Source organism: Rousettus aegyptiacus, unplaced genomic scaffold (assembly GCF_014176215.1).
Source record: "Rousettus aegyptiacus isolate mRouAeg1 unplaced genomic scaffold, mRouAeg1.p scaffold_m13_p_6, whole genome shotgun sequence".
NCBI classification, from domain to species: Eukaryota; Metazoa; Chordata; class Mammalia; order Chiroptera; family Pteropodidae; genus Rousettus; species Rousettus aegyptiacus.
The window spans coordinates 17,473,195-17,494,788 of record NW_023416309.1 but is presented as its reverse complement, the minus strand read 5'-3'; the positions used below and the strand labels follow the sequence as shown (position 1 = coordinate 17,494,788).

Below are 21,594 nucleotides of genomic sequence, written 5' to 3'. Positions count from 1 at the left end.
CAGACAATTTTCTTATAAGATTTATACCTGACTACGGTGTTCAATAGAATTTGATTCTTTGCCAGTTTTAAGTTCTAATGGCATTATTTTATATTTCGTTGTACATCCTCGATGTATTTTCACACCAACTGTAACATCTATTTTGCCCTTCAATCCAAACCTAGGGGACCAAACACTTTCTTCGATATCCAATGATTTTACGACTTCAATATTACATGTTGCATTATTGTTACTACCATCACTTGGCCTAAAAAACAAAACATGAAAATACTTCATTAGAACATTAAGCTCACTTCTCACCTGCTACCATTGACTTTCTATTGCACACAGAGAATGTGGGGATGAGAAAAAGTCTATATACCTTTATAGCAGTAAAGTATGGTTCCTGGACTAGTAACATCGGCATCACCTGGGAACCTGTGATAAATGCAAATTCTCAGACCCCACTCCAGACCTACCCAATCAGAAACTCTAAGGGTGAGAGCCAGTGAATTATTTAACAAACTCTCCAAGTGATTCTGATGCATTGTTCAATAGGTTATAACTCACATAATTTAAATTTTGTTAATATTCATAATTTGTCCCTTTTAGTTAATTCCTACTATAATCTTCCTAACTCAGGCCTTTATTTCCTTAGGCGTAGATTATGCAAAAGTCTCAATATTTAGACTGCAAAGCCACAATACCAATCTGAATATTCTGATATACAGTTATTACACAGATTAATACATAACGGCTTGTATGTGGTTGTAGGTAGAAAGGGATGTGTTCCTTCATATAACACCATATTAAACTGGGTACAAATGAGTTGTCTTTCCCCATTATCTATGCAGTGTGGGGCTTGATCACCCAACACTGCATTCTTATACCCCTCTGTGACAATCCTGTGAGGAGCTCATGTGCTCCTACACTTCCTCATTATTCCTTTACTTAATTATTAAATTAATCCATTTCTGTCACTATCGATATTTAAAACTAAGTACTCAACATTGTTTTTATGTTACAAAAGAGATTCTGATTTTAATATCTTAACTGTTAAATAAGCCACAAGCACGAGAAGGAGGAAAACAAGGAATATATAAATAGTGAAGCAATTAGAAGAGATGAAAATAATTTTTAAAGCTTCTTACACTTCTGTTATCTAAGAATTACTCATTTTCAGAGCAGTAAGTTAGTCCACAGAAAAAAAAGTTAAAAAAGAGCTTCTACTTATTAATCCTATTTTAGGTGGAAAGCCATATAAAATACTAAATCTAATAGAAATCTTGCATGAAAAGGATAAATTTCCTAATAATAAAACACTATATTATATAAAATCGAGATTTCAAAAGTATAAGAATTCTAGCTGTTAGAATCCATTATTTAGTTGATATGATTTTCAACTTATTTAGATCAAAAGCTATTTCTTAACAAATGAAAATATTTTCTAAAAAAAAGAATGCTATCTTAATAAATTTTAAAAACTGTTCCAAGATGCTTCAAATATAACCTCCAGTAATACACTTCTGCAATCTTTGAAGATTACAACAGAGGAATTCTGGGAAGCCACAACTTAATCTGTGGAACAAAGGACAGTATTTCAATTTAACTAATATAATTTTAATCAACATAATTCTGTCAAACTCCTTTTAGAATCAACTGACAGAGAATATAGTATCATGAAAATAAAGAAAATATACATTTCATACCCATGGGCGAGAAAGGTTGTCTCTTAAAACGGCTTTTAAAGGTCTCATTCTGTGCTTTACAGTCTAATCATATTTTCACCCCTGGAATCACTGCTGACCTTTCTTTCCTTTACACCCCATATCCAATCCAAAATCTATAAACTCTAACCTTTAAAATATGACCAGAATCCAACCGATTTTCATCACTTCTGCAACTGTCACTCTGGTCTAACACACCACCATCTCATTTAAATTATTACAAGAACCTTCTAATTGCCCTCCCTATCTCAGCCCTTATCCTACAACATAGTCTCAAAAGAATAGCCAGGGTGATCCTTTTAAAAGTAAATCACATCAAGGCAGAAACTAGTACAAAGAGGCTAAGGAACTTGCCTAAAGCCACAAAGATAAATTGTGGTAAAACTGGGATTCACATCCAGGTTCAGAATGTCCTTTTAGGCACAGAGAACGTTAGAGAACACATTGGTCTAGAAAACTGATTGTTCCCAAGACTTCTGATTCACAAATTTAGAACCAGTTATTCATATCACAAAATGTCATAAAATATTAAGAATATTGAGAAAGGATTAAGAAAATTGATATAAGTGGAAATTGTGCCTATTTAAAAATATAATGTTGCCATTAAAAAAAGAAGATACCAGATCAAAACCTGCTGTGCAAAATCTCCAGTGGCTTCCCACCTAATAAGAACAGACAAAGTCCCAAAATGGCTTATGAGGGCTGTAGAGAGCTACTTCTGCTCTCTCCCCCACCCCATTTTACTCCAGCCACGCACTGGCAGGAGTGTGAGCCACACAGTGCGTTTGCTTGAAATGCTCTTCCTGGAAACAGCAGCACAGCTCCCTCCTTCATTTCTTTCAGGTTTCTGCTCAGTGTCACCTGATTAGAGATGTCTTCTTTTATCATTCTAGGGAAATATGGCCCATTGACTCTTCCTTCCTTCTTTCCCTCCCCTCTGTTCTACACTGCATTTATCACAATCCGGCACATGTTGTTTACTTGTTCAATAGTATAGAAGCTTTATGAAGCCAGTGGCTTTTTTTCCCCTGCTACTGTAAGCGCAGCACCTAGAACATTAGTGGCACATATTAGGCACTCAATAAATACTTGCTGAATAGGTGAATTATAAAAAAGAAAAATTATTACCTATAAATTTATATCAACGTTACTTGAAGGGGAGAAAAAATAAAAAAAATTAAATGGCTAAACACAGTATTTAAACACACAGCACAAATCCGTGATAATCAACATATGACAGTCCACATGTAATAGTAACACAGAGAAATACATATGAAATTAAGACCCCCCAAATATTTCCAAATTGATTTATTTAAAATACCTACATACAAAAATTAGATGATTTATTATAATAAAAATGGAATTTTCCATTCATTAGATTATTATTTGCCCTGAAAAGATGCACAGGACTATAATTTATAAAATAAGCAAACAAAATAGTTGAGTAATAACTCAACCTTTAAAAGGTTTTAATTTGACATACAGAATAAATCCTGGTCTAAACATAAGAACACCATATAAGCAAAGAGGGTTTCTTACAACAACAGCTGCATCTGAGGGAAGTCAGTTGAAGTACATTTATTCATGAAATCTCCAGACCATTTAGAAAATGAAGGCAGATACTCCTCTACTTCTTGTTTTACTTCATCTGGATTCAGATTTAAGCGGTACCTGCCAAAGTAAGAAATTAAATACAAAAGTATAAATATGAAAAAAGTGAACAAGGACAAAAATACCCAAATAAACATCCCAAATACCCATCGACTAATTAATGAATAAACAAAATGTAATCTATATATATATATACACAATAGGATATTATTCAGCCTTGAAAAAGGAAGAGAGCAAGCGTTTTCTACCTGACTGCTTATGGTGTCTTTGTCTCAAGGCTGCTGATAGCAAGACGTAAAATTGGGCACCCTGTCCTCACCTTTAAAGCCACAGCTGTTATGCCAGATGGTCAGTTCAGAGATATCAGTCTATCTAACTACAAAGGAAAATATACTGTGTTCTTCTTTTACCCTCTTGACTTTACCTTTGTGTGCCCAAGAGAGGGTGCTGCTTTCAGCAACAGGGCAGAAGAATTTAAGAAAACGAACTGCCAAGTGATTGGTGCTTCTGTGGATTCTCACTTCTGTCACCTCGCACAGATCAACACACCCAAGAAACAAGGACTGGGACCCATGAACATTCCAGTAGTGTCAGACCCCAAGCACACCACTGCTCTGGACTATGGGGTTTTAAAGGCCCATGAAGGCATCTCATTCAGGGACCTCTTTATCACTGATGATAAAGGTATCCATCCTTCTGCAGATCACCATAAATGACTGCCCTGTTGGCCGCTCTGTGGATGAGACTCTGAGACTAGTTCAGGCCTTCCAGTTCACTGACAAACATGGGGAAATGTGCCCAGCTGGCTGGAAGCGTGGCAGCGTTATCACTAAGCCTGATTTCCAGAAGAGCGAAAAATATTTCTCTAAGCAGAAATGAGTGCTGGGCCATTTTAGGGTCAGGTGGCAGTGGACAGCCATAAGAACAAAACTTCTTTTGTACTACTGTCATGCTTAAAACACAAGATCTTAGACTCAGCCCAGATATAGAATGGGAGAGGACTGGCCTTTCCTGCAGGGGCTGGGGAGGCCAGCCCTTCTTCTTCTGAAGGAAATGGCCTGAACTTTGCCATGGGTCAGGCCAAGTGATGTGTACAGTAGTGGGGCATTACTTTTGACTTTTTGTAAGTTCTCTTAAACTGGAACCAAGAAAGAAAAGAAAAAGAAAAAAAGGAAGAGAGCAGAGCCCTATCAGTCCTCTGAAAGAGATGGTTCAACAGAGAAGACATAATCAACAACCCAAGCTCTGCCAACATTTCCCATATAAATAGTAAAAACAGAATTACATCTGGGTAAGCAAACTGATGTCAACTAGTCTGGAGATCACAATCACCACTAATAACATTTTCGTAAGAAAAGGTCGACTGCAATAGTCAAGAAAGAAACAGCAGAGTATGCTAATCTTTCCTGCACATAGTCAGTCACTCATAAAATGCCAGTGATTAGCCATTAGTGGATTTATATACATTACCTCCATTGGAACAATGCAAAATAGGCATTATCACGTTTTCCAAAATCTTTAGGTAACTGCTTCCATCATCAAATTGGCAAAGCTAGAATTGGAAATGAGATCCATCGGACTGCCAAACTCATACAATTTTCAGTATGTCACATTGTTTCTAAAAATAAGGCAAAATTTTTCACACTCTCTGAGAGCAGCTAAGGAGTCTATTGTGCACATGTACAGAATATTTTTAGCCAGAGCTCCTGATATGCAATTTTGGAACCTTTTCACAGAATTGCAGGTACTGCAACCCTGTAATCTGCATTCTAGTACTACGCTAATTTACATTGACTAGTCTAATGGCCAAATAGCTTAGAGGTTCTAGGAAAGAAGTTATATAATAAAATTGAACCCACGGTGATCTCACAACTACTTACATTTCCTTCAGATGCCTTATTTCTTGAACAGTTTGAAAAGCAAGTTCTTGTAGCTTTTCTGGGTCAAAGCTATCACTCATTGCTTTCTGAAATACTTCGTGGAGAATCGTACCAATGAGCATTTGGCGTGTGGCTGGATCAGAATTCTACAAAAAAAATTTTTCATCACTCAAAAATTTTAAATCGCAACATATTAACAGACATAAATGTGTATTTATTACCTATTTATTACCTACATGGCTAATGTGCACTGGTAAGACAAATGGTAAATTATCAACCTGTTTTTTTGTGGCGGGTGGGATTTTAAGTGACTTTCACTTAAAATAAATTAACCAATATAAAAAAGTTCAACATATTCTCAAATACTGAATGTATTCACCTCTAATTTCACTTTATAATTTACCCAAACAGAAAAGTCAAAAAAGGCATAGCTCATAAACTCATGCAAGTAAAAGATATTATTCAAATGAAATTTAAACTTACAGTAGAGATTTTTAGCAAGAGTTCTCTCCACTCAAAAAGAAACAGTATTTTTCAGTTAACTTGAACTAGCCTTAGCCTCTCCCTTGAAGCTATCAAAAAAGTAGATAAAGCTCCCAAACCATTTATTAAGAATTTTTTAAATTTACAGAGTAACTCTTGCACTTTTTTTTGCAAATTCTATATGTCTAAAATTATTTTAAAATAAAATTTTAATAGCTTAATATTTAGGTCTACTTCATAATACATGGTTGGTTAAAAGAAAAGTTTGATATTTTCCCCCAACTGAAGGAAAAAAGTGGATAAAATATAGTAAGTGACAACTAATATTAACAGAAAATCTATGTATTTTTCCTTCTTTTTCTCTTCTTGCTCAGCTCTAATTTTGGTTTCCTACATACGTGGAGATTAATTGTGTAACTAAAACAATACTCTGTAAGGAGGAGGAAGCTTTTAACAAATAAAACCCCAGGTTCAACAAATACGTGGCACTGAAACAAAGGGGGTGAATGAAAGGCAGAAACTTAGACATATCAACCAAACGTAATGCAAAGACCTTGTTTGGCTACTAAGTCTAACAAACCAACTGAATAAAAAGATATTTTTGATAAAAGACATTAGACATAAACAAAGCATTAGATTAAGAAATCACTGTTTTATTGTGTATGATAAAGATATATGGTATTTATATATTTTTTAAAAACCTTGTTTTCATTTATTTGCAAACTAATGTTTGGGAAAAGCAGAAAAGGTACATAGGGGGTTATTATAATCATTTATGTGATTTATATTTGAAATTTTCCATAATAATTATTTTAAAGGCACTGTGACATTTACTGTTTATTTGAGAATCACATGAAGCCAAGTTTTGAAATGTCTAAATGCATTAAATTACAAAATTATCACTTAATTAATTTCCTTATCAGTAGAATTAATTATTTTATTAGCATTGAACAAGATTCAAAGGATTCAGGCACCTGGCTTGGAGTCCTAGGACTGCCAATTACTGGCTACATCACTTTGGGCAAATCACTGAACGTCTTTTAGCCTGATTTTCCTTATCTGCAAAAGGCAGCTGATTAATACTATTTACCTCACAGGACTGTTGAAAGGATTAAGTAAAATAAAAGTGTAAAACTGCTCTGTAAACTCTAAAACCCTATAGACACTAGCTGTTAATATTATTCACCCTGAAAGTTTCACTTAGGATAGCTCTTCTCATGCATCGAATACTACTGGCTATGCTTGTGCCAGAAATCAGCATGTCTGGATACAGAATCAAATATCCAAAATCTTCATCTATTATCCAAGTATGAGATATACAATCTCCTTCCAAATGAATGATGTCCCCTGGCTCTACTGGTACAGAGCACCTAAAAACAAAGCAAAGTCAAAGTATCAATACACAGTTTAGGTTCCTACACTTAAATTTGGTAAGGAGGCTTCAAAAAATAAACATTTAATCTGAAGAAATATGTATTTCTAAATTTCTGGATCTTTTTTAAAAATTAAATACCAGGATGCAGTCTTCTGAATCAACTCCTAGTCATTTGAAACACGTCAGAGAATATTCATGGGTTTTTCCTTAAATCTCAAAAAGGAAAACTGCTTTAGCATCATCTACTGAAAAAGCTATCTAATCTTTAATGGTATAATATAAAGCGTCAACTATAGAGAATGTCGTTTTAATAATTAATTCTCTAATTCTTAAGACTACAGAATATCTAAGCTTCTATAACTTTTGGGGCATGAAGTCAAACCCAACGTAGCAAGAATAAAATCATATTTAACTAATTCAAACCATCCAACTTGAAACCTAGAGAAAAAACCTAGACAAATTTAGACCTCCACTTTCTCTGTCTCTGCTTTGCCCCTTACATATCACACTTTACTTGAGTAGAGAAATCTAGGTTCAAAGAATGTTCTTATGCTGTAATTAATTTTCCTCATAGAGAGAATCTGAGTTTTAAGCTGCCATCTTAAAATAGAAAAGTACCGGGAAACAGAAAACAGTCCCTTCTGTACTTATTTTCAAATGACAATAAAAAGCAAGTTTTGGAATAAGGGAATTAAGATAGATGTTGGAGTAAAAGGCACAATCTTTATGTAGAATTAATTCAGGCTGAAATAAACTCCCTTTATTAATAATTAAATTATAGTGACATTCACACAAGCCTAGGGTTTTAAGACGGTACCCTTAAGAATCTTCCAGATCAGTGCTAAAAGTCACACAAAAATTACCAGTTATTCCTAAGGATGCACAATTCTTTATAGTCTAGCAACTGGGAAGCAGTGATGATTAGGTGCTTTTCACAGTTTCCTTCTTCATTCTGTACAACATTGACGGCTAATACCAGGTACCGGTTATCCACTCCTCGGCTTAGGACTGTTTTAGAAAAGGAAGCTTCCACCTTCCTAAAACATACACATACAAAACCAATGTAAAACAAGCATGAAATAAGAAGCTATCCAATCTCCTTTACCTAAAAACCAACCTTCTAGTTTTTAGATTTGTTTTTTCTGGAAAGCTTACCACAATGACGTTAGCTAAAACAGGTAAAAATTAAGAGAGCAAGGACATAGAACACTATTATAAAAACTTCCCAGAAGCAATGCCATTTAAAACATGCTTATGATATGAATTTTTCCAATTATAATCATTAATCTCCATGATTATGAGGATTAAAGAGAAATTGAAAAACATGAAACAGCACATTCCTACCACTGGTGCACTTTCTCAAAAATAAATAAAAGGGAATGTTTTGGACAGTATCCTCTTTGTAAATAAAAGAGATGTTTGTTATAGAAAAGCACACATAGCATAGGGGTTCACTGAAGTCCTACTGTAAGCTACAGAATGATATTAATCTTTAAATTAAGAGCATAGCTAGAAATCACCTAGTCCAATCTAATGCAGGTAATCCTTCCATGAAATCTCACTCAGGATAAACCAGCCCCCTGCATTGTAGACAAAGCAAACTTAACATATGAGCTCATTCCTTCATAAAGAAACTCAGAAATTTCTTTCATAATGAGTAACTCAATTTCACAATACTTTTATCAATTGATCCTAGCCGCCTGAAACTATGCAAAATAATCTCTTCTCTAGAAAACATTAAGTTCCTCTTAAATCTTTCCAGTTTGATTGCGGTAAGACTCCGAGTCAAAAGTTATCACCCCTCGAATTATAACACCAAGTGTCTTTCACATTACTCTAAAATTATGTCACCCACCCTAGGTTCTAATATTGTGTAACCTCCTCATTCACCTACTTTAGGCAGCCTCAGGTCATGGATTTCACAAGGTAAGCTGAGACGCCTTAAAGATTTCCCCAAAGGTATTGCTGATCAAACCCCAAAATGCAAAGGTCCGTCAACAATAATTAGCACCAGTACTGAAAATAATTATGGCTATTGAAAATAATTCTACACCATGATTGTGGGTCGTTCCCCCGACCATTCAAACCGACATAAGGATGCAGCGTTCTTCTTGGGATAAGTTCTCCAACTAAACAAGGAGAAAAGCATCTCGCAGTTGCAATTTCCTTTTTTGAAGACATTTAAAGTGGCTGGGACTCTCCAAATTCGGGAAAGTGAAATCAAGGGAAAGAATTGCTGGGTAATGGACAGTCCCCAGGCTCTGGTACGAGTGGGGCCCCCAAAAAGAACCCTGCGAAGCAGACCCCAGCTCCAAACGCTCGTCTGGCGCCCTGGAACCTGAACCGGGTGGGTGCGGCCTCTCCCGCTCCTTTCTTTCAAATCTCCCGCTTTGCTCCCAGACCTTCCCCTGCCCCGCTTCGCTTACTGCTCGGCCGGCGGCTCAACATTCTCTCTGAAGCTCTTCTCCATGAGCAGCTCCAGATCACCCAGCTGCTCCATCCCGGGTGCAGAGACCGCAAACGGTAACCAGGTAAAATGAGGGGCACCCGGAGCAACGTTACAAACAGAGAGGAGCGCGGGTCGGGGAGGCGCCGTGCGCATGCGCCGATCAGCCGTGGTCCCAAGAGACTTGCGCGGGCAGCTCCTCCGCGTGGTGCTTGTTCCACGTGGATCACTGCAGCTGGGCGCCCCAGGTCCTGAAGGCGGTTTTGCTCCTTTACCTTGGGTTTTGGGAAACAGGGAGTCTTCACAATCAGTCCGAGACTAAATGCTCTTGCCTTCTCTCTAGACAAGCCAACCCATTCCCAGCGCACGCTCTTAGTTTGAATCAGAAGCATTTGCAGTTGCTCAAATCCAGGCCTCCCTTGTTAGCTTTTAGAATTTTGCCCTCTGAAAAACCACCTCCCTTCCTCCTTTTTTTTTTTTTTTTTGAAAACTCTGAGAAAATAGAAGCTGTCAGGTAAGAACTTTCTCATCATGCTACGAGTAAATCTATAAAACTACCAATATCCACACCGCACCAGCCTTAAAACCTCTTTCTACTTTTTTCAAGTTGAAAAAGCAATCCTCTTTCTATGGGCAAATCCTCTGTACTCAAAATGCTAAAGCCTGGAGTATTCTCAAGGTCATTGCTTCTTCAGTTATTCCCCCATTCTCTTGTATCAGTAACCTGTTCCTCACTATTGGATTGCTCCCAGGCTTATAATGTGGCCCAACATCTCCCACTTTTAAAAGATGTTACCTTAAAGAAATTTACCCCATTCCTTTCTTGACCACCCTCCGGAGCAAAATTTTTTTTAAGAATTTCTTTAAGGCTATCAATTTCAACTCCTATTCACCTTCCTTTTGTTTTTAATTTTTTTAATTAAAAAGCAATTTATTTTACATATATAGAATAGTAACCACCTTCAAAAATAATATACTACAGAATATTTAAAATATACAGAAAGCTGTAAAATATAATAAAATGATCAACTCATAAACCTGTCACATAACTTAGTCTTTATCAAGAGCTGTCCCACATTCATTTTTATTCATATAAAAATTATGAGCAACTTCTTGAAAAAAAAATTGGAAAAGCCTTGCATGCAGTAAATACAGATTTTGAACCAGTGACACCACACCCAAATGGTTTTACTCCAACCTCACAGGCCTTCTCAGGCTCCTTTACTATCTCTTCATTTTCTGCTCAATCTCTAAATGTTAAAAGTCCTCGGAGTTCAGCTCTCAACAAATTTATCCTTCGATTAGATCTCTAGGTTATTCCACCCATTTCCACAGCTTTAAATACCGTCTCTATCCTGCCTCAAGTTTAACTTTATAGGCAATTATTTTCCTCTGAATTCAAGAATCTAACTGCCTTTTTGACATCTATACTTAGAAATATTATTGGGAGCGGGGGGAGGGGGAGAAGAAAGTTCTCAATTACAACATGGCCAAAATGGAACATTTTATTTCACTCATAAACATATTATTCTTCTCAATGATAGCACTATCCACCCAGGGAATAAGGCCAGAAACACAGATATTATCCTTAATTTCTTTCTATTATTACTCACATTCAATCCATAGGCAGACCAATAGCTTCTGCCTCTAAAACTATCCTCTCTCTACACCTTTTCATCTTCACTGTCACCACCTGATGATTATGTCTGTAAAACTGCAGTGGATGCCTACATGTACTTTCCATTCTTGTCTCCCTGTAATTCAATCCTTTTCCTAATTCAACCCTTTTCCCCAATACTTTATCATGAAAATTTTCAAATGTACAGAAAAGCTAAAAGAATTATATAATAAACACCCATATACCTATCACTTAGAGTTTACAATTACCATTAAATTACCATTATGCTATCTTTAATTTATCAAATCTATATTTATCTAGTCATTCCTCTACCCATCCATGAATTCATGATTTTTTAAATGCATTTCAAAATAGGTATCAGTGCATTTCACCTCTAAATATTTAGTATGCATATCATTAGCTAGAGCTTAATATTTATGATAGTTTAATTTTTTGTGAATTTACATGTAAATTTTAAATTTGACATGGAATTGTCAAATCTTATGTGTGCCATTTGATGAATTTTGGCAAATGTGTTTAACCCAAACCTCTACTAAAATACAGAATGTTATCATCACTCCAGGAAATTTCATGCCCCTTCCCAGGCAATTCCCACATCTATCCCTACTAGAGAGGCAACCACCAATCTGATTTTTTTTCACCAAAGATTAGGTTTATCTATTCCAGAATTATCTAATGGAATTGTATGGTACATACTATTTTGTATCTTGCTTCTTTCATTCAGTATGTTTTTGAGATTCATCCTTACATGAGTGAATAATTTTTTCCTTTTTAATGGTAGTCTACTTGTCCAGTCCCATTGATGGACACCTGGACTATTTACAGAATTTTGCTATCTTGAATAAAAGTGCTACAAATATTCTTTTATAAGTTTTTTTGTGGACATATGCTTTTATTTTTCTTGGGTAAAAATCTTGGAGTGAAATTTCTGAGCCATAGGGAGTTTTACATTAGGTTTATAAAAAACTGCCTGACCTTTATCCAAGTGGTTGTAACATTTTACACTACCACCAACAGTGTACGGACATTCTAGCTTCTGTACATCCTTGGTAACATTTGATGCTGTCAGTCTTTTTAGTTTTAATTTGTTTTTCCATCAACTAATGTTATTGAGTACTTTACTACATGCTCAGTCATTTCTACACTTTCTTTTATAAAATGTTCAAATCCTTTGCCCGTTTTTAAAAATTGCATTATCATTTTATTATTGAGTTACAGAAATTTTCTACATAATTCTGGACATAAAACCTTTGTAAGGAAGGTTTTACAAGTATTTTCTCCTAGTCTGTGGCTTGCCTATTCATCTTCTTAACAAGATCTTTAGATAGGCAAAAGTTTTCATCTTTATGAATCTAATTTATCCATTTTTCTTCTATGATTTTTGCTTTCTGTGACTAAGAAATCTTCTCTATTCCCTAAGTAATGAAGATATGCTCCTACATTTTCTTCTTGAAGCTTTATTGGTTTATTTTTTCCATTTAAGTCTATGATTCATCTCAAATTATTTTTTGTGTATAGTATGAGGCAGAAATTGAGTTGTCCCAGGCCCTCCACACATGCGCCCATGTGTATATCCAATTTTTCCAGTAGCATTTGTTAAAAAGACTTTCCTTCCCCATTGGACTGCTTTTTCACTTTTGTTAAAAAATCTAATGACCATATTAGTATCTGTCTATTTCTGGACAGACTGATATTCTGTTATTTTCTTTTGATGTTTGTCAGTCTTTATGCCAGTACCACACTGTCACAATTACTACAGCTTTATAATGTCATACAGTCAGGTAGTGATGTCACTGTTCTTTTTTAAGTTTGCTTTGGATATTCAAGGTAGGTCTTTTGCATTTCTACATAAATTTTAGAATTAGGTTGTAAATTTCTACAAAAAAAAAGCCTAATATCTCCAAGCAACATTTTGTAATTGTCAATGTAGAGATCTTACATATTTTTGTTAAATTTAAGTATTTTATATTTAAAATTATTTTCCAGTTGCTTTCTGCTAGTACATAAAAAGTATAATTTTTATATTTACCTTATATCTTGACACCTTGCTAAATTCACTTGTAATTTCTAGTAGTTTTGTAAATTCATTAAGACTGTCTATGTAAATAATCACATCATCTGTAAATAGAGGCAATTTTACTTCTTTCTGATCTTTATGCTTTTAATTTCATTTTCTTACCTAAGTTCACTGGTTAAATAGAAGTTGTGATACTGGGCATCCTTGCCTTCTACCCTATCTTAGTGGGAAAGCGTTCAATATTTCACCATTAAATATGATGCTATTTCATCATTAAATATAATGCTATGTTTTTTATAGATACCTGTTATGGTTATCTAACGCTACATATAAAATAAAAGCAAACCTCTAAATTTTAGTGGCTTAAACTAACAACAATCCTTTTTTAGCTTATGAATTTTCAATTGGGGGAAAGCTTGTGTCTGTTCCACAGAGCATCAGCTGAGAGCTGGAGGATCTGCTTTGAAGATAGCTTACACAAATGGCTGGCAAGTTGATGCTGGCTATCAGTTCCCCTACAGGAGCCACTTGGTTTCCTCACAGCATGGTGACTGGATTCAAAAAGACCAGATGAAAGCCATTTCAACATCATGACATAACTTCAGAGGTCACAAAACATCACTTTCACTGTAGTCAGATGCCCATTTAGCCAGATTCAAGGGGAGGGAACAGTCTCTACCTCTTCATGGGGTGAATGTCAATGATACATGAGAAGAGCATGTGAATGGGATATTTTATTGGAAAATATAATCTGTCAAGGCTTGAGGACGGTCTCTTCCAACGTGATTAGTTTTTATAATGAGTCACTGTTGAATTTTGCCAAGTGCTTTTTCTGCATCTATTGAAGGATCATGGTTTATCTCCTTTATTATTATGAGAAATTACACTATTGACTTTGATTCTTAAAGTTGGCATTTCTAGGATAAATTCAACTTGGTCATGATAAACTTTTTATACATTGCAAGATTTGATTTGCTAATACGTTAAGGATTTTTCCATCTTTGTTCTTGAAGGATACTGGTCTACAACTTTTTTTTGTGTGACAACTTTGTTAGGTTTGGGTATCAAGGTTATGCTGGCATTGTAAAATGAGTGGGGAAGCGCTGTTTTCTAATTTCTAAAAGTTTGTATAAGATTCGTCCTTCGATGTTCAATAGAAGTCACCATCTGAGCCCGGAGTTTTCTTTACAAAATGATCCTTGATAAATTCAATTTCTTTAATTGGTTGTGCAGACTTTGTTTCATCTATGTCAGCTCTGATTGTGATTTTCAAGACATTTGTCCATTTCATCTAAGTTGTCACTTCCTTGTTAAAGAGCTATTTAGAAATCCCTTATCTTTTTAATGCCCATAGGATCCATAGTGATGTCCTCTTTTTCATTCTTGATAATGGTAATTTATGTTCTTTCCCTTTTAGTTATTAGTGTAGCTAGGGACTTATCATGTTGTTGATCTTTTTAAAGAATGAATTTCGGGTTATTTTTTTTTCTATTGTCTGTTTTTTTTTTTTTTTTTTTTTTAATGAAAACCATTGTTGGCATAGCAGAGTGATCCTTGTAAAAATAAAATCAGACATTTTTACCCCTCTGCTGAAAACCTTCAAAGATTTCCCATTTCATTTAGAATAAAAACCAAAATCATTACCATATCCTATAGATCCCTAAACGATTTAGCTTTTGTGTACTCCTCCAATGCCATTTGTTGCCACTCCTTCATTCACAATGTTTCATTCATACTGGCCTTCTGAAATTTCCCATGTCAAGCCAAGCTTTTTCCTATTTCAGGAATTTTGTATCTGCTTTTCTCTTAACCTGGGCCATTCTTCTCCCAAGACTTTTTGCATGGCTATTTCGTTTTTATCCTCTGTATGTCAGGTTAAAATTCAACACACCAAAAAAAAATTTTTTTTGAACCATTCTAAAGTAGCTCTGATCTTTACATCCCACATTATTTTCTATCATGTAATCTATTTACTCCTTTAATAAGCATTTCCATAAACTGTAATCATATGATTGATTGGTTTATGTTTGACATGTTAATACTGTCAAATTTATTGACATGTGTTATATACTGTGTAATACTGTGTACAGCATCATAGCTAGTAGAGTAGGCTATAGATTCGAACTGGCTGAATTTGAATCCTACTGCTACCTTTTATTGTGTGAACTTAGACTAATTACTTGATCACCCTGGGCCTCCCATCTGTACTAAAGGAATATTAAATAGTACCTATCTTATAGTATTGTTGTAGAGATAGAGTTAAGGCATCAAAACTGCTTAAAACAAGGCATGGAATATAGTTAAGTCCTCAGGAAAAGTACATGACTTATTCTCATTGATTTCTAGTGCCTAATGCAGTCTGGTATCCAAAGAATGGATGTGAGGAACTGTATAAAGTGTACATTGCTATACAAGTATGTCATATATCAACTCTGCAAGGCAATGTATTACTCATGTAGCAGGTTTTATTATTTGCCATTCTTCCTGGATCAAATTAGCGACAATTTGGTTCATTTCTGTGAAACAAACCAAATGACTTTCTTTCTAAATTGTTCTTTCCGTGAGCTATTTGTGCCTCATTTTTCCCTACTAGAACATAAGATCTCCAAAAACAAGGACTAATCCTTCCTTTTTCCCATCAGTAAACATCACTGAGTACCAATTTCGTGCCAAATCTTGTGCTACTTATAGGGGTGAAGGCATGGCTTTATCCTTGAGAGAACCAACTGAGGGGACACAGGTAAACAAGCAAATACCATAAAGTGTGGTACATACTCTATTAGAAAAATCCCCTATGTTAGATATTACTGAGTATCCAAATCAGATTTTAAGTACAGCTAACAGACCTCCCAATGTAAGCCTCCATAATGCTGATATAATGCCTGGCACATAATGAGTGCTGAGTAAATAAATGTTGAGTACCCTTGGGAAGAATGGGGTAAGAAAATTATTACACATATCCATTAACCTTTCCACCTCCATAGAGGTAACTATTGAAAGCTAGGAGTGGTACATCACTTATCAATCCCTAGGCCAGACTACTGTCCCATTCTATAGATCAGAGGGGTATAACAACCTAAAGGCAGGAAAAGAATAATAATGGAGAACAAAACAGAAATAGTCAATCTTCAAAGAGAAAATAATCTGGCAAGATGCACTTGGGTTATCAATCTGAAATAAATCGGATATAAATACAGTCATTATTTTAAATATTCTTCCATTCTGACTGCTTATGTTTAACATTTGTGCTTCAATAATGTAAATAGTTAAAAAAGCAATATTGTCAAAATATGAATAAAATTTATTTTTAATACCCTGTGTATTCTATAAAACACACAGAATGTAAAGTTATATTTAAAAAAATATTCACAGTCCTTTTTATTGATAATATAACTGAGATACTTATTTTATACATTTAAATAATTTTGAGACTAGATAACAATATTTACCTACAGTATAACCCAGAAACGAAAATATCCAAAATAGTTTTAGGAACACATGTATTTCTAGCTGCAGGTACATTTATAAACCATACAAAGATACGTATTTATTTTAAAATAAAGACTTTGAAAATGAAACTAGTTCACCTAATTTTTACCAAGGTATGACAAGAAATCTTTTATGCAAAATAAAATATTGAAGCAAAAATAACACTTTCACCTTAGCTTTCTAATGTCTTAAAAACTACATACATCAATTCTAGAAACCACTATTTCTGAGGACAAAACTATAATTGTTCCCCTTCCCTTTCCATCATGCTTAAAATAAAACATAAAAGGTACTCTAAACACAATAAATGGAATTCTACTGTTTGAAACCATTTTACTATACAGGATAGCAATTCAAATCAGTTTTACATTTCTATTTAAGTTTATATTGCACTAAAATTATTTTACATGGAAGAACTGGTTGATGTATCATAACATAATTCCTTAGAAAAAACCTTTGACATTCACAACTATTTAATGGATATCTCAAATGGATACTTCAGCATCCACTCAAATAAATTTTCTGGTATACACCAAATCATTTAACAACACGAATTTATAATGCTAATCTGTTTTGAAAGCAAAGATATCCAATATTTATTATTGCTGCCTTTAGAAAATATATTGACTTTTTAAAATATTTAAAACAGTCACAACACTTGGTAATAACATTTGAGCAATACTTGAAAATTCTTCATTTATTGTTGAGTCTCTCATGATTTTTAAAATACATTTATTTTTATTAAAATGAAGAGAAAAAGTGTCCTTTTATACAGTAAAGCAGAATTATGAAAAGAAAAATAATAATACTTCAATGCTGGCTTCTAAGCTATGGTTTATATAACTTAAAAATTCAGTTCTCATCATTCTTCTGCAATATAACCAAGCCTGTTTATTATAATAATAATAACCAATATTAGAGTTTTTGGAAATCATGATTACAATTAAAAACTTGGAACAGCATGATAAAGCTAATGGCAACCTCTTGAATCCTATTTTGAGTTAGTTCTATTTCCAAATAACACTTTTAAAAGGTTTCAAATAACCTAACTGATTAGCCAGCATCAGTTTAGGAATTTTTTAAAGTGTACTACGGTATAACTTTTGGCATCAAAAAGTACAGTAAGCACTTTTTATTTGCAATGAATAAAAAAATCAAGTACTAAAATCAAGTTCCTGTGACAGGGTAAATATCCTCCTTCAAGTAATGTTCTCCTAAAAATTAAAATAACATTTTATTTTTCCCTCTGAGAGTTCATTATGGAAATCACAATTTTTTTCTTAGTTGAGGTGAAAAAACTGCTTCATAAGTTCATATGTTGTAAAAGCCACTGCTTGAGAGGGAATGCAGCGAATGTAATTCAGAGATAAACCACGATATAATCCTTTTCGAATTCCATGTTGTCCATAGACATACTTCATAGTCTCCCGCATGGTACTGAAAGACAATGGTTGAATGACACCTTTATGCCCTCTCATGAAAAGACAATTTCAGGATCCATAATAGCTGTATGTATGTATATATGTAGTATGTATTATGTATGTATGTATGTATGTATGTATGTATTTGAAGAAATGATTTAAATTCCCCCCTCACCGCGCCTCCCAACCCCCAGTCATAATAGCATTTTAAAAAGATAAAATGCCATCTTAAATAGCTTTGGGAAAGGAAGTGCTAAAATATAAAATAGGCTAAAAATTCACACTGAAACAGAAATTCATTACAAACTACTACAAGCACTATGCATATAATTGCAGGGCTCATTAATACAATGTGTTTTGTTTGTACTATGTGACATTTATTGTCAACACTATTTCATAATAATATCTGAAATACTGATGTTATCTGTTTAAAGTATGACCAGTTTCCCTTTAAGCTTTCATTTCAGCTTAAGTTCTATACTATAACTAGCAGATGGTTATGGAATTAAAGCTTGAAGGACTATCTTTCAGATTTCAGCAATAAAGACTATGTTTCAAATGGTGTCTTCTTTCCTTTCAAATCAACATTTTGGACTTTGCCTTTCCCTTTCAATAGACAATCTGGACTGAAATCTTCAAAAAATCTTTTGAGTGAAAGGTAATTCAAGGTCTTAAAAAAACATTCTGCTCTTTCCCTGAGAGACAACACATTGCCAGTCAAACAGAATGATTCTAAATCTCTATAGATAGATTATAAAAAATTCTAGAGCTGTGCTGTGCAATAATGGTAGCCACAGCCATAGGTAGCTCCTGAGCACTTGAAAGGTGGGAAAGCCACGATGAGATGTGCTGTGAATGTAAAATACACCCTGGATTTCAAATGGTTAGTATAAAAAAGGATGTAAAATACAGAAATGTTGAAGTGATATATTTTAGATATATTAAAGTAACAAAAAATATTTTTAAAAAATTTCATCTGTTTCAATGAATTGTTGAAAATAGCATAGATGATAGAGGCTTTGTCCCTCTTGCGACCAAATTAAAGCTATGACAGAAACATGAAGCAAACAGCAAGCAAAGTTACTTGGGATCTAGATAACAGAAGCCCTACAACTAGGGATAGAAATAAGAAATCACCCTGCAAAGTAAGAAAGTGGGAGGGGACAGAGAGGTGAGGCTGCCTGGTCCGATAGCTAAGTGGGACAGGGGCTACCACCACGGCAGCCAGCATTTGCAGTGTGCAGATGCTTTTTGTTTGTTTGTTTGTTTGCTTTTAACATTTTCACTTTGGTTCATGTTTTATTCACTTTTTTCCCCTTCTCCTTAATTCCCTCCCACACTTCCACCCCTGACCTACAGATGTTGCTGTCACCCCTTAAGAACTGGATCTCTGAAGGCGGGTGTCTCTTCCCACATGCTCAGGGCGTGCCCCTGGGGCCTGGTGTACCAACACACTTTGGGGGCCTGATGCACCCGGGGAATGGTCCATGGCTACACCTGGGGTGCAAACCCAGGACCTTTTGCGTGTAAAGCAGACGTGCTAACAGCTATACTATGGAGCTACCCCTGAGTTATTCATTTTAAAACAGAGCAACTTTAAAGTTTTTTAAGAAAACTGGGATCAAGACTTGGGTTGGTCTTAGGGGCAAGGTCAAAACCCACCCTGGCCCATCCACCCTGCCCACACAGAGCATCCCTTCCTCTGCCATCAATGCTGCATACCTTGTCCTCATCTCAGAAACCCCACTGGTTGCTCCCCTGGTCTCCCTGCAGCCTTGTCTACACGCAGGCTGCCTACCCAGCTGGCCATCTACCCCGCTGGGTACATGACCCTCTCCACGTCTCTCTCCACCTGGGGGTCAGGCAGCGCACAGCGCTGCGTTGCCTCAAGGACACTGATTTTCGGTCCTTTTAGCAAAGGACTCAGTGGAAGGTAGAGTGCCTCCGGTCTCTGCTGTCTGCACAGCTGCACTGTGGGCCAGCCGTCAGCAGACAGCTCTACTTGTGATGCTCAAACACTTGTGCATCAGCTGGAATCGCTTTGCCTCTGAAATCCCTCTGCCCAAAATCTCCCCCCACCTTTTTAAAAAAATTTTTAATTAGTTTCAAGTATATAGTACATTGGTTAGACTTCTATATAGTTTGTAAAATGATCCCAATTGCTCCCTACCTCCCCTGACCCTCCACCTAGCCAACGTATTAATGCTAACTGCATTCCCTATACCATGCTCCTCATCCCCCTGACCATCCATCGGCTACTAATTTATACTTTTTTAACCCTTCATCCAATTTTCCCAGGCCTCCAAAACTCCCCTCCTCTATCACCAAATTGTCCACTACATTTGTGAGTCTGTTTTTGATTAGTTTGTTCTTTTTATTCCTTAGATTCCACATATAAGTGAAATAATATATTATTTATCTTTCTCTGTCTGACTTAAATATCTTCTAGGTCCATCAAAGCATTATCTTTACCTATCCCTTTCCTTTTCATATGTAGGGGTCTTGTTTTCTTATCCTTTCAGCTACTTTATCTTTTGGTTGGAGCATTTAAATTCTTTTCTATTTAAGGTATTTATTGATAGGAATGTAGTTATTACCATTCTCTATTCCTGTTTTTGACATTTTTTCTTCTTAAAGAAGTCCTTCCAATATCTCATGTAATTACTACTGGCTTGGTGATGATAAATTCCTTCAGCTTATTTTTTGTCTGGGAAGCTCTTTATTTGTCCTTCAACTCTAAATGATAGCTGTGCTGCATAAAGTATTCTTGGTTGTAGATCCTGGATCCTCATCCTGTCGAATATTTTGTGCCAAGCCCTCTGTCCTGCATAGTTTCTTTTGAGAAATCAGCTGCCAGCCTTATGGGTGTTCCCTTATAAGTAATCATTTGTTTTTCTCTTGCTGCTTTTAAGACTCTCTCTTTGTATTTAACCTTTGGCATTTTCATTGTGATGTGTCTTGGTGTGGGCCTCTTTGGATCCCTGATTTTTGGAATTCTCTAACCTTCCTGGGGTTTTATGTCCATTTCCTTCACCAAGTTAGGGAAGTTTTCCATCATTATTTCTTCAGCTGTTCAACATCTTGATTTTCTTTTGTTACACTGATCAGACAAACATTTGGAGCCTTAATAGTATCCCATATCCTCTTTAAATTATTTTTATAGTCTTGGCATCTTTTTTCTTGCCATTCTGATTGAGTGTCCTGATTGGCTTTCCTGTCCTCTAAAAATAAGGCATTTGATCCTCTTCTTTATTTGCTTTGTTTATCCCATTTAATATACTTCTAATCTCAGATAACATGTTCTCCATTTCAGACTGGTTCCCTTTTATAATTTCTATTTCCATTTTTATGTTGTTTTTTTTTTTTTTTAGCTCTTTGTTGGAGTTCTCTACAAAAGTTCATTGAGCATCTTTATAACCAGTGTTTTGAACTCTGCATCTGTTAGATTGCTTGACTCCATTATTCCTGGATCTCTGTTCTATTCTCTCATATGGTTTCTGCTTCTTTGTCTTCCCATTTTGGTTCCC

The 21,594-nt window shown here is 35.3% G+C and overlaps 3 protein-coding genes across 9 annotated transcripts in view; 1 reads left to right on the top strand and 2 right to left on the bottom strand.

Moving 5' to 3' along the window:
- Positions 1-9,769, bottom strand: part of DNA2 (DNA replication helicase/nuclease 2) — a 32,287-nt gene extending 22,518 nt beyond the window's left edge. Inside the window, exons 1-6 of one of the 2 annotated variants that reach the window (XM_016127332.2) lie at positions 9,482-9,769; positions 7,919-8,092; positions 6,867-7,050; positions 5,198-5,343; positions 3,246-3,377; positions 28-247 (exon numbers count right to left, since the gene is read on the bottom strand). In XM_016127332.2, the coding sequence (XP_015982818.2) occupies positions 28-247; positions 3,246-3,377; positions 5,198-5,343; positions 6,867-7,050; positions 7,919-8,092; positions 9,482-9,657 (1,032 nt within the window). In that variant the 5' untranslated portion in view covers positions 9,658-9,769. Of the gene's footprint in view, positions 1-27; positions 248-3,245; positions 3,378-5,197; positions 5,344-6,866; positions 7,051-7,918; positions 8,093-9,481 lie in introns of those variants that run through there. The other variant, XM_016127334.2, reaches the window with a different exon arrangement.
- LOC107501300 (peroxiredoxin-1-like) lies at positions 3,414-4,196 on the top strand. Its single transcript, XM_016127308.2, is given in 3 exon segments — positions 3,414-3,422; positions 3,548-4,006; positions 4,008-4,196. Coding segments are annotated over 3 exon segments (657 nt in total).
- The window catches only part of SLC25A16 (solute carrier family 25 member 16), a 41,888-nt gene continuing 29,980 nt past the window's right edge, over positions 9,687-21,594 (bottom strand). For 5 of the 6 annotated variants that reach the window (XM_016127335.2, XM_036223149.1, XM_036223152.1 and 2 more), the window contains one exon: positions 14,678-18,083. In XM_016127335.2, coding sequence (XP_015982821.2) covers positions 17,927-18,083 — 157 coding nt within the window. In that variant the 3' untranslated portion in view covers positions 14,678-17,926. Of the gene's footprint in view, positions 9,777-14,677; positions 18,084-21,594 lie in introns of those variants that run through there. The other variant, XM_016127336.2, reaches the window with a different exon arrangement.